Consider the following 13,415-nt stretch of genomic DNA (forward strand, 5'->3'; position numbering starts at 1 on the left):
AAAGTGTCCGGACTGGAAGTGGTTAATAGCATCCCAGTCCTAGACTGTAGGGTTCAATAATGAGTTGGTCCATGCTTTGCAGCTATAACAGCTTCAACTCTTCTGGGAATGCTGTCCACAAGGTTTAAGAGTGTGTCCATGGTAATGTTTGACCATTCTTCCAGAAGCGCATTTGTGAGATCAGGCACTGATGTTGGACGAGAAGGCCTGGCTCACAGTCTCCACTTTAATTTATCCCAAAGGTGTTCTGACGGGTTGAGGTCAGGACTCTGTGCAGGCCAGTCAAGTTCCTCCACCCCAAACTCACTCATCCATTTCTTTATGGACCTTGTTTTGTGCACTGGTGCGCAGTCATGTTGGAACCGGAAGGGACAATCCCCAAACTGTCCCCAGAAAGTTGGGAGCATGAAATTGTCCAAAAGGTATTGGTATGCTGATACGCTAAGCGTTCCCTTCATTGGAACTAAGAGACCAAGCCCAACCCCAGAAAAAAACACCCCACATAATCCCCCTCAACCAAACTTACACTTGGCACAATGCAGCCAGGCAAGTACCGTTCTCCTTGCAACAACCAAACCCAGACATGTCTATTGGATTGTCAGACAGATAAGTGTAATTGGTCACTCCAGAGAACACATTTCCACTGTTCTAGTGTCCAAGGGCTTTGTGCTTTACACCACTGCATCCAACGCTTTGCATTGCACTTGGTGATGTAAGGATTGGATGTAGCTGCACGGCCATGGAAACCCATTCCTTGAAGCTCTCTGCACACTGTTTTTGTGCTAATCTGAAGGATACATGAAGTTTGAAGGTATTTAGCTATTGACTCTGCAGACAGTAGGCGACGTCCGTGCATTGTGCGCTTCAGCATGCGCTTACCCCTCTCTGTCATTTTATGTGGCCTACCACTTCGTGGCTGAGCTGCTGTTGTTCCCAGTTGCTTCCACTTTGTTATAATACCACTAACAGTTGACCGTGGAATATTTAATAGCAAGGAAATGTCATGGATGGACTTATTGCACAGGTGACGACCTATCACGGTATCATCTTTGAATTCACTGAGATCCTTAGAGTGACCCATTCTTTCACAGATGTTTGTAGAAGCAGTTTGCATGCCTAGGTACTTGATTTTATACACCTATGGCCATGGCTGTGATTGGAACACCTGAATCCAATCCAATATATTCTAAAAGCAGCGCTCAGAACTTCATACAGCACAGGATCACAGATACCATCACTCGCTAGGTGCAGCCATCCAAAGATAGGGGCGTCTTGGTACTAGCAAAAAAGAATAAAAGAGGGCGCATTCTCCTTGTGCATTACCATGATACAAAGAAATTTATTGTGATAAAAAGAGTCACAATTGATGGTCCCAAGTAGCGGGAATCCTGTAGTGGAAAAATCTAATGCGTTTCAGGAGTCGAGATCCCTTCCTTATCATAATATGATTTAATTCCATTGAGCGGTGGGTGACTAATGATAGTCCCGGCACATGTGTTCTGGGCACTTTGCACAGCGTGCATGTGCATTACCGTTTCACCACTGTCCGGATCTTACAGGGACACCCGTTCTGCAGCGTCCTCATGCACATAGAGGACGCCATCATGACCGGTCTACGGCCCTTCCTTCCTCTCTGCACACTGCCTAGCAATACAGTAAGTTTCCCCTTACATTATATGTATTATAGGTCTCATACAGAACATTATATTACTACCACATATGGGGATGAGGAGCAGACCACCTTGAGCATCATTACCTATACTAGTATACTTATACACATACACGGGCTCCAATTGGCAGTCTCCACCCCTATTTTCTTGCATGGAGGGTGTGAGAGAAGGTCTCCCTTACCATTTGGTCCCTTATTTATTGACCATCCACATGTATAGCATCTTAGCTCTGAGGAAGGGAGCTCGACTCCTGAAACAAATTAGCACTTTCCACTACAGAATTTCCGCTACTTGGGACCATCAGTTGTGGCTCTATCTGTGTTTTTATGACCTATTGGTTTGTGAGTATCCATTGTTTTTATCACAATAAATTTCTTTGTATCACGGTAATGCACAAGGAGAGTGCTCCCTCTTTTATTCTTTTTTGCTAGTCGCAAGACTCCCCTATCTTTGGAGGGCTGCACCTAGCAAGTGATGATATCTGTGATCCTGTGCTGTATGAAGACCTGAGCACTGCTTTTAGAATATATTGGATTGGATTCAGGTGTTCCAATCACCGCCATGGCCATAGGTGTATAAAATGAAGCACTTAGCCATGATAACTGCTTCTACAAACATTTGTGAAAGATTGGGTCGCTCTCAGGAGCTCAGTGAAATCAAACCTAAATCCAATGATTTGAAGGGGTGTCCCAATACTTTTGGCAATATAGTGTGTGTTCTGTTTTCATGTCATATCTATGTTAATGAACAGTTGTATTGTATAATATACTTCGGATGTTGGTATTGTTATAATGCAAATACAGAGGCTACATCCGCAGTTGCTTGCATGTAGATTATTGTACATGTCTAAAATAAAAATAAACATTACTGATCAAAATAACAGTCACCACAACACACTAATGTTACTGCAAAGCAATACAATGCAAAAACCCCCAGAGTTCCTGCTATGCAGCTAAGCTCTACTTCCCAACACTTTAAAGTGATACTAAACCCAGGACCCTGCATTCACTATATCTGGTCTCCCACAGTACACACAATATAGAAATGCAATAATTTTAGTAAATATAAACTGCTAAATACCTTTTCTCATCAGCAGTTAGAGCAGTTTTGTGACTTCAGTAGAGCTGGTTAAAGCTTGTAGGAGGAGTTTTCTTTCTCCTCTAGGAGGATGTGAAACCTCTGACCCTCTGTCTGGACAGTGCTGATTTGCCCTGTGCTGATCACAGGCATTCTCCCAAGACAAAAAAAAAACAAAACTCTCTAGCAATACACACCAAACTGAGCATGTGCATGTGACCATGGGTTCAGTCTGTATCAGGTGGTCATTTCAACAAGAGGAGGGGCAGAGAAGAAAGGATCAAACAGCCTTTTTACACAATGCAGAGAATTAACCCCTTAGGTTCTACAGTGAGTATAACAAGCATGCTTTACTGCATATACAGACTGATTTTGCTGTTGTGGGTTTAGTAACACTTTAATGCCCATTGTTCAACCTTTTTAGTGACACCCTACTACTTTGAGTGCATTGATAAATACAAAGATACCAGGAGATCAGGGGAACCAGTACCCAGTACCCAGTTGTCTATATCCAGCATGAAAAGAACTGGATCTTTGCATTGTACTATATACTCAACATACAGCTGTTTACAGAGCAGGATGTTTTATTGTTAGACTGTTATAAATGTAACATGGTTAGGATCTTTAGTACAATTGCAAAAATTTCTGCCTTGAAATTTACAATCAAGAAGTTTTAATATGTTATCTTCTAAGATATAGAACAACCTGTTATATTGTGCCAAAAGGCCTGCTAGAATCATCATTAGTTAGTTATCAGAGTGCTTCACTCTCAGTACAAGTGTTGAAATGATCTGGCTGTAATTGGGTGTAGAAATGATGTCCTAACCCCAAATCATGTAAACACACATTATTAGTGAAATACAATATGCCACCCACAGCTACATTGTTAGCTTGGGTTAGTACTGGACCATTGCTATTATTTTCACATGTGTTTTATCAAGTGAATTAAACTCAATTACATGGTTGTTCTTCACATCACTAAATTGCTAGTTGCTGTAAATACATTTAACACACAAACTTTTTTTGTTCTTTTTAAGCTACGATCTCTGTTTTTAAGTTCACTTTGTGATTTGTTACAGAAAAACAGACTAAGGATTTGGCACCGCTGCCCCGCGTTAACATACGATTTTAAAATTAATTGGGGTGCCAGTAAACTAAGTGTGGCTGTTTTGGTTAGATTTTACACTATTTTTTCTTTGAAAGGACCTGCCAAGTAGCTGGTCTGGATTTGTATTTATTGAGAACAATGACCAGCATTTTAGGATTTAAAGCTTGTTAATCTGTCCAGTTTGTATGCTGTACTTGATTCTCATTAGTGCAATGTTCCTTTCACATAACATCCCAGATTGGCTGCTTATACAGTATTGGCAGAAGTCTTTATGGTAAGTTTAGGAAACTGAAAAGTACCCATTGTTAAAGGATGCCTTTCAGTACAGAACTGGTGTTCAATACCATATATAAATCAATCAGAATTCAATCCCAGGGATTTCAGAAATGTTTTGTTTGTACCGTGCAATAGAAAAAAAAAAGAAAAGGTATAGGGGTTCATTTACTAAAGGCAAATAGACTGTGCACTTTGCAAGTGCAGTTGCTCCAGAGCTTAATAAATGAAGGGAACCTCTGCCATCATCCAATCATGTGCAAACAAAAATGCTTTTTTTTTTTTACCTGCCATGATTGAGTGTTTATTGCAAAGTGAAGCTTTACCTGATTTACTAAGCTCTGGAGCAACTGCACTTGCAGCGTGCAACTGAACTTTGCAAAGTGCACAGTCTGTTTGTCTTTAGTAAATCAACCCCAGAGTGTATTATAGGTCTACATAGTTCTGCATTTTGAAACAGTAGAAAAGTTTAGTCTAGACATTGTTTAGTCTAGACTTCTTGTTTAGAGGTTATGTGTATGCTGATTTTTATATGTATATATGGCACTACCTGAGTGGAGTTTGCATGTTCTCTCTGTGCCTGTGTGGGTTTCTTCCAGGTACTCCGGTTTCCCCCAGGTACTCTAGTTTCCTCCCACACTCCAAAGACATGCTTGTAGGTTAATTGGCTCCTGTCTAAACTGGCCCCATTATGTGTATGTATGAATTTGAGGTAGGGACCTTAGCCTGTAAACTCCTTGAAGGTTAGGGACTGATGTGCAGTATACTGTATATGTAAAGCTCTGCATAAATTGATGGTGTTATATAAGTACCTATAATAAATAAATAAAACATATTAGAGCTTTAAAAAAGCAGTCCATTTGCCAAAATCTCTTTAGGGCTTCCTTGCCCCCCCCCCCCCCTTTTTTTAAAAAAAAAAAATAAAGTTCATTCAACATAAAACGTTAACCATACATGGGGTTTTTAGCATCTCTTTGCCACAAAACAAATTCTACTTTCAACCTTCTGGTTTCCTCTTGTAGCACCACTGCCCCAGCCCCAGGCTTAGGCCCTTGTCTGTTCTTCATCCAGACAATGCTCTTAGAGCTCCCAGCTGCACTGGGTCACCCTCTCCTGGGTGAAGCTTTCCTGTCATGTGTGTGGAGCCCTCCGTTGTCTTCCAGGTGGAATCCTGAACTGTAGTCAGTGCCCATACCATCAACCCTGTGCATACCTGAACACCCAGGGGCCTAGGGCTGAAGGCTTTATTCCACCCAAGACTCTACAAAGCCTCTGGCTCCATGACCCATACCAGGGTAGAGAAAATTACAAATCCTGTTCTCTCTTTCTCTCTCTATAGTACAACCTTCCTGGATCCCTAAACCCTGTATAGGAGAGAGCCCTGGGTGATGTCCAGTCTCATCTCTGGCACTTATACTGTATATATATATATATATATATATATATATATATATGTACAAATTAAACAGAAAAAATTGCATAACATTTGTTTATGAATTGCTGCATATACTTTTTCCTATTTATTACCTGCAGCAAGTTGGTTCATTCAAAGTCATACTTTACCATATTGGCTGAGTCCTCTGCTGCTATGCTGTGAGTTGCCTGCATAGCATGTGTAATTGTATCTCTTGCTGTTTAAGTCTATTGATAACACATATTGTTGCTTCAATAGTGAGACACCCTTAGCTGCTCATATTTCAAGTCACCCTAGGGCCTTGCTCAGCTATTTTTCATACTGTAGATCTACAAAACAATAGCTGTTTGATTAAAGACAAAAGACTTTTTGCTATCTTTAACTATTATTAATCTCTTACCATGGAAACATTCACAGTCTTCCTAGATGTCAGAGACAATGTTATATTTTGCAGATGATTGTACTTACTATGTAAAGGCATACTAAGCAATTTTGTGGATATAATCTCCTAGTTTTGTCTTCTAATCACTGTGCTTTAAGAGCTGTTTTTACAGCCCTACACCAGTGTAAACACTGCTTTGTTTACATTGAGTTTGAATGAATTTTCACTGATTTGATCTATTCACTGTGAGGAGCCTTGACCACTTCAACTCTGGAAGATTTAACCCCCTTCCTGACCAAGCAGTTGTTTCGATACAGCGCTGTGTTACTTTAAATGAAATTGTGCAGTCATGAAACTGAAAATTATGGGGGTTTTTTTCTGCAAATAGTGCTTTCTTTTGGTGGTATTTGATCACCTCTGCGGTTTTTACTTTTTGCGTTCTAAACAAAAACAAGACTGACAATTTAGAATTTTTTTTTTCCTACTATAAAACATATCCAATTAAAAAAAAAAAAAATACAATCTATGTTCTTCATAACTTTAGGCCAAAATGTATTCTGCTATATATTAATTTTTTATACTAGTAATGGTGGTGACCAGCGACTTAAAGCAGGACTGCGATATTGCGGTGGATATTTTTACACTTTGTGGGAATCAGTGACACTAATACAGTGATCAGAACTAAAATTATACACTCATTGCTGTGCGAATGACACTGGTTGGGAAGGGGTTAACATCTAGGGGGATCAAAGGGTTAAGTGTATGCCTAGCTATGTGCTTGGTGTACACTAGGTGGTGCTGGTCCAAGAGGAAGTGATGGATCATGTTCCCAGCTCTGTAAACATAGGCACAGCTCTGTTCTTCCTCCCTGGCTGACAATTTGTGGATACCAGCAAAGATCCATTCGCTGGGATTCGCAGATTGGCTTCTGCTGTGACAGTTCACAGCAGTAGCAATTTGCCGGCGGCACGCATTCCACAGTGAGGCGGAAATGCAGAATCACTGGTTGGTAATTACCGTATTTTCCGGCGTATAAGACGACTGGGCGTATAAGACAACCCCCCTACTTTTCCTGTTAAAATGTAGTGTTTGGGCTATACTCGCCGTATAAGTCTACCCCTCTTCCAATGCACACCAGTGGGAAGAATCGTGCCCCATCATTAGTATCAGTGGGAGGAATAGTGCCCAGTCATTGGTGTCAGTGGCAGGAATAGCACCCCATCATTGGTGTCAGTGGGAGGAATAGCACCCCATCATTGGTGTCAGTGGGAGGAATAGCGTCCCATCATTGGTGTCAGTGGGAGGAATAGCACCCCATCATTGGTGTCAGTGGGAGGAATAGCACCCCATCATTGGTGTCAGTGGGAGGAATAGCACCACATCATTGGTGTCAGTGGGAGGAATAGCACCCCATCATTGGCGTCAGTGGGAGGAATAGTGCCCCATCATTGGTGTCAGTGTGAGGAATCGTGCCTCATCATTGGTGTCAGTGGGAGGAATAGTGTCCCATCAGTGGTGTCAGTGGGGGGTGGAATAGTGCCCCATCATTGGTGTCAGTGGGGGGGGAATAGTGACCCATCGTTGGTGTCAGTGGGGGGGGAGGAAAAGTGCCACATCGTCGGTGTCAGTGGGAGGAATAATGCCCCATCATTGGTATCAGTGACACCAATGATGGGGCACTATTCCTCCCACTGACACTTGCTGACCCCTGTTCAGTTGCTGCAGCAAGCATATACGGTTGCAGCAGCACCTGTGCACGGCACACTTACCTTCACTTGATTTTTGCGGGGCCGCTCGGCTCCGCCTCCTCCCCGGTGATTGGCCGCCTGTGTGCCTTTCCTGAGCTACAGTTCTGGCGGCCAATCACCGGGGAGGAGGCGGAGCCGAGCAGCCGCACGAATATCCAGTGGCCGAACTGAAGGAAGGAGCAGCTGCGCTTCCTGGACCGGATCGTCGTGGGACCGGAGCCAGGTAAGAAACAGAAGCCCCTGCCCACCCCTGTACTTAGTTTCACTTCTGTCGGAAGGGGGGGTGGCGGCGGCACCGCACCGCCCCCCTAAAAAGTGTCAGCATGCCGTATACCGGCGTATAAGACGACCCCCGACTTTTGAGAAGATTTTCAAGGGTCAAAAAGTCGTCTTATACGCCGGAAAATACGGTAGTTAACATCTAGGGTGATCAAAGGGTTAAGTGTATGCCTAGCTATGTTCTTGATGTATACTAGGTGGTGCTGGTCCAGGAGGAAGTGATGGATCGTGTTCCCAGCTCTGTAAACATAGACACATCTCTGTTCTTCCTCACTGGTTGACGATTTGTGGATACCAGCAAAGATCCATTCGCTGAGACTCACAGATCGGCTTCTGCTGTGATAGTTCACAGCAGTAGCTATTTGCTGGCAGTGTGCATGCCACAGTGAGGTGGAAATGCAGAATCACATATATATACGTGATTTTGCCGAGGAGAGCCGCCCTGTAGTAGTAAAACTGCTATAGGGTGGATGTAAAGTGGATAATGATGACTTTTATGTTGCACTTAAATAATCCCTGTAGAAAATGGCCACACACTGTTTGAATCAAGCAGTCCTTGCATAGGTTTAGCAAAGACCTTCCCACCCCACATCTCATGATTGATTTTCACTTGCGGAAAGGCTAAACTACATTTACAGAGATCTCTCCCTTGATGACTTTCTTGCTCTTTTCCAGTCCTGGTCTGTAGATGTGCTCCCTACTGTGTTGCTATATATACACAACGTTGTAGGCATACCACGGACCAGACATCACATAATCCATTTCTAACCAATAGATCCCATTTGCTCAGTTCTTTAAGACCTTGTTCACACGGACACAGACGGGAGCTCAAATGCCCCCAAGCTCTGGTCATTAAACAGTTATGGAGTTAAATGGCTCAAGCAGCTCAAGAAAGATATCACTTTGCTTTGCGCTACAGCGGGATCAAATAAATGGCACAACCTGAAATTGCATGGTAACTAAAGACCATATAACAACCTTTTGAAGCCACTAAAGAATCAAATTAGCTCAGCTTGAAGTAGTTAGTCACATTTAACTGTACTTATTCTGTAATGTAAAAGAATTTGCATCAGTCTTCCAATAGGCTTTCACAGGTCACAAACCTTTTTTAAACAAATAAAGCCACTTAGACCTACCTAAGAAGTCTAGTTGAATGAGACTGACTACCAAAAACTATGCTATAATCTGGATGAAGAAAACCTTGTTAGAAACGCTGATTAGCATTCTTGTTCCTATGAAAAAAACAAATTGCAGTCAATCAAAAGCTCTGTGTAACAGAATTCCAGCGAATTGTAGTGATTGACTTTTTTGCAACATTCAAAATTATCTACAGAATCACCAATATCATTAGGTACCCACATTATCCATTAAAGCTGCTGAGGATCGTAATACTTCGGAAATTTGGAGCTCCATAAACAAGCATGGTATCCATCTACAGCAGCAACTCTTTTTCTAGGTAAAAATTGACAGAAAATTCATCTCTGCTACAAAGTTACTGGTGTGACATGTCCCTAACATTGCTCAGAGATGGTCTGAAAGTCCCAATGACACGTGATGTCTTTTAGCATTTAGCACCATCTGTCTGAGGGCTGCCAGTGACAATTGCTTCCTTGTAACTTTCAGTAAAGTTTCTCCTGCAATGTACTATATTAATTCAGTATACAGTGTGTGTTTACTGGCAGTTATTAGTTTTTACATTATACCATATGTGACATTCTTCTCTAAGGTATACTACATTTCAACCTTTGTTGCTATTGACAGAATTTTACTGATTTTTGTCATCATTTTCTGGAGTCATTCATGTGTCACTCTTGAAGAACTAACACATTTTATTATATTTATTCTTACAGCTTTCTCCATTTCCAGTGAAAACAGTCAGGTTGTGATGATTGGCATCTCAGCTGCAATAGTAATTATCCTGCTCACAGTGGTGGTGTATGTGCTCATTGGAAGGTTAGTTGTCTAATTTTTCTGCTTCTATATTATACACTGGATGTACAGGATATACATTTGTTCCTGATTGTCCACAAAAATACATAGATATTTGCACAGTTAATTATTGGAGCTGTTAAAGTGTATGTGTATCTAAACTCAAAACTTTTTTTTTAGTTTGGGGTATAATAGGAAAGGGTTGACTTTGTGTTGCTGTATGGGGTGCTTGAAAGAAGAGTTCCCAATACTTCTGTTGAGATTGTTGTTATTGTCTGTTTCCATGTTGAGAAGATTTACGCTCTCTACTTCTACCTGTTCTGGTGACCATTGTCGCCAGAAGTGAAAGTAAAAGAAAATCCAAAATTTGGAGTTGTCACCAGAACAGGAATTTTCCAGTGTGGACATTTGTGAAGACATCTGTCTAAAGCTCACCACACATGTTACAATCATAATGCGTAATCTCCATTCCTCCATTGTTAGATTTAAATTTCATTTTACACCAACATTAAAGAAAAGAAAGAAGGTGCCACCATCTAAGTGAGGTATTTGTTAGCATTACACATTAAATAAACATGTATGCACTCGCTGCCTTAGATCAAGGTTAGGTATATTGGTCATATTATCCATGCAGAGTTCATCCAAGAAGTAAACAGAAATAATAGAGTTTGGCAGGGACAATGTTGGTGTATTCAGAGCTGCTCTTTATGAATGCTAATAAATGGCTACACTTAGATGGTGGTGCCCTGTTCCTCTTGTTTATGACTTGTGCACTAGAGTTGGCTCAAAACCTAAATGTTGAGAAGCTGCAACCATCGTCAAGTGGCTTCCACTTCCATAGTTTTAGGTAATTTCTATCTCCCATGACATTATTATACTCAATTTTGCGCCAAACTAAATATCTTATTTCATTTTACACATTTTTTATATATGAGGCAGGAGAGAAAGGGAAAACTCCCCAGTAGGACATAGACTGCATTAATAGGAAAAAGGAAAGAAAGACAAAAAAAAGCCTGGGGTTTAAACCTTTATATATGCATCCAACACTATAGAAATATATTTTGGCTATTGATACACTCCATTTATATCTTTATATGTTCAGTATATATTGTTAAAGTGTATGTAAAGTCAACGCGTGTTTGTTATTTGTTGTTACAAAGAGTAGAGAAGGGCTAACACTCCTATTTGTTTGTTTTTTTGCTTGTGTCCTGCTGGGGATATATTTTCCTTTACTTTCTGTCCTGGGAAACCCCAAAAAATGAGAAGAAAATGCTCTAAAGTGAAAAGAATTCCTGGCTTAGTGGGTTTTCATAGGAATAGGTGTCCCCTGCTGGAATATTTACCCTTACCTCTTGCTCTCGTGACAGCTCAAAATTAGAGATGAGCGAATCGAACTTGGCGAAGTGGAATTCGTTTAGAATATTAGGAAAAATTCGATTGGCACCGAATCCAAAAATTAGCAAACTTCGGATGCACGAATCGAATTTTTCCCGATCGGCCGATTTTCATCCCTTCTACAGCCGGCAAAAAGTGTCCCTGCAGAGAGCTCCGCTATTTCTGACAGTTCTCTGACAGTTCCTTCACATTTACAGCGGTTGAAACATTGTATCTATTTGTTTCCATTTAGGATACAGATGTTTTTATTCGGAAACAAATAGATACAATGTTTCAACCGCTGTAAATGTGAAGGAACTGTCAGAGAACTGTCAGAAATAGCGGAGCTCTCTGCAGATACACTTTTTGCTGTACTGGAATTCTTCTTATTTTCATCCTACTTCTTCTTCTTCTTCTACTTCTTCTTCTTCATCCTCATCCTCATCCTCTTCTTCTTCTTCTTCTTCATCCTCATCCTCTTCTTCTTCTTCTTCATCCTCATCCTCTTCCTCTTCTTCTTCTTCTTCTTCATCCTCATCCTCTTCTTCATCCTCATTCTCTTCTTCTTCTTCTTCTTCTTCCTCATCCTCATCTTCTTCTTCTTCATCCTCATCTTCTTCTTCTTCTTCTTCTTCTTCTTCTTCTTCATCCTCATCTTCTTCTTCTTCTTCATCCTCATCTTCTTCTTCTTCTTCTTCTTCTTCATCTTCATCATCTTCTTCTTCATCATCTTCTTCATCATCATCTTCTTCATCATCTTCTTCTTCATCCTCATCTTCTTCTTCTTCTTCTTCATCCTCATCCTCTTCTTCTTCATCTTCATCTTCTTCTTCTTCCTCTTCTTCTTCTTCTTCTTCTTCTTCTTCTTCCTCATCCTCTTCTTCTTCTTCCTCATCTTCTTCTTCTTCTTCTTCTTCTTCTTCATCTTCTTCTTCTTCATCCTCATCTTCTTCTTCTTCTTCTTCATCCTCATCTTCTTCTTCTTCTTCATCCTCATCTTCTTCTTCTTCATCCTCATCCTCTTCTTCTTCTTCCTCATCCTCATCTTCTTCTTCTTCTTCTTCATCTTCTTCATCTTCTTCTTCATCATCTTCTTCTTCATCATCTTCTTCATCATCATCTTCTTCATCATCTTCTTCTTCATCTTCTTCTTCTTCATCTTCTTCTTCTTCTTCATCTTCTTCATCTTCTTCTTCATCTTCTTCTTCTTCATCTTCTTCTTCTTCTTCATCTTCTTCTTCATCTTCTTCGTCGTGCCCCGTGACTGCCCAAATGAGTGAAGTGTGCGGTGATTCTAAGATCGACGGCACTCATCTGCATGTCATACTGACTGACAGTATTATTTCTCTTCCCCAGCAGACTCCAAGGGCATTTAAATTAAAGGTACAGTGTTCTGCACTAATATAAAGGCTCTCTGAAGCCTAGAAACCCTTTTAATAAGTTAAATTCGCAGCGAATAAATTCGCATCGAATCGAATTTATTCCGCAAATTCGGCGAATCGGCCGAATCGAATTTTTGAATAATTCGCTCATCTCTACTCAAAATGTTTGGATTTTATATCATTTTCTGTCTTAGTGACATTTGCCTTCATTATAAATAATGAGAGTGACTCTCCTAGTGGGTACACAGAAAGCAAAAACACTTGCCAAAAGGGTTTAACCCTTTCCTACTGTAGTCAAAATTTGAAAATATGCTTTAACATGCACCCTAATAATCAAACGCACATTTCTGTTAGAGGTGGGATATTTTTTAAACTTACAAGAGGTGCTAACATCAAGGTTTGAAGGTAAAATATACATCTATAGGTTTTTTTATATTTGTAGCTCTAAATTACTAAACATACATTACAAACTGGCTCATGTAGCGGAGACTTTAATTACATTTATGGATGGATATGTAAATGTTTCAAGCGATAATTATAACAACAGGTGTTTAAAATGAGAAAATAGTAGGTTTCAACTCACATCTGACTTTCTATCTTGTTATGTTATAGAAGAAAATGGTAATTTACACTTGAGTTCCTTCATTTACCTAAAATGGAAACAAACAGAGAGAAATAGAATATCAGTTAAATAGACTTAACACAGCTCTGCCAATTGCTTAAAAAAATGTAAAAATCAATATGAAAGTCTCCTGCAGTAGAAATGCTCTTATACTTAT

The 13,415-nt window shown here is 40.5% G+C and overlaps 1 protein-coding gene across 2 annotated transcripts in view; it reads left to right on the top strand.

The window, feature by feature from the left end:
* The window catches only part of EPHA3 (EPH receptor A3), a 544,240-nt gene that overhangs the window by 419,797 nt on the left and 111,028 nt on the right, over positions 1-13,415 (top strand). For both annotated transcript variants that reach the window (XM_089682929.1, XM_089682930.1), the window contains exon 8: positions 9,802-9,904. In XM_089682929.1, the coding sequence (XP_089539055.1) occupies positions 9,802-9,904 (103 nt within the window). The remainder of the gene's footprint in view (positions 1-9,801; positions 9,905-13,415) is intronic.

Source organism: Staurois parvus, unplaced genomic scaffold, assembly GCF_062004578.1.
Source record: "Staurois parvus isolate SC_StPar_1 unplaced genomic scaffold, SC_StPar_1.0 ptg000299l, whole genome shotgun sequence".
Classification (NCBI taxonomy): Eukaryota; Metazoa; Chordata; class Amphibia; order Anura; family Ranidae; genus Staurois; species Staurois parvus.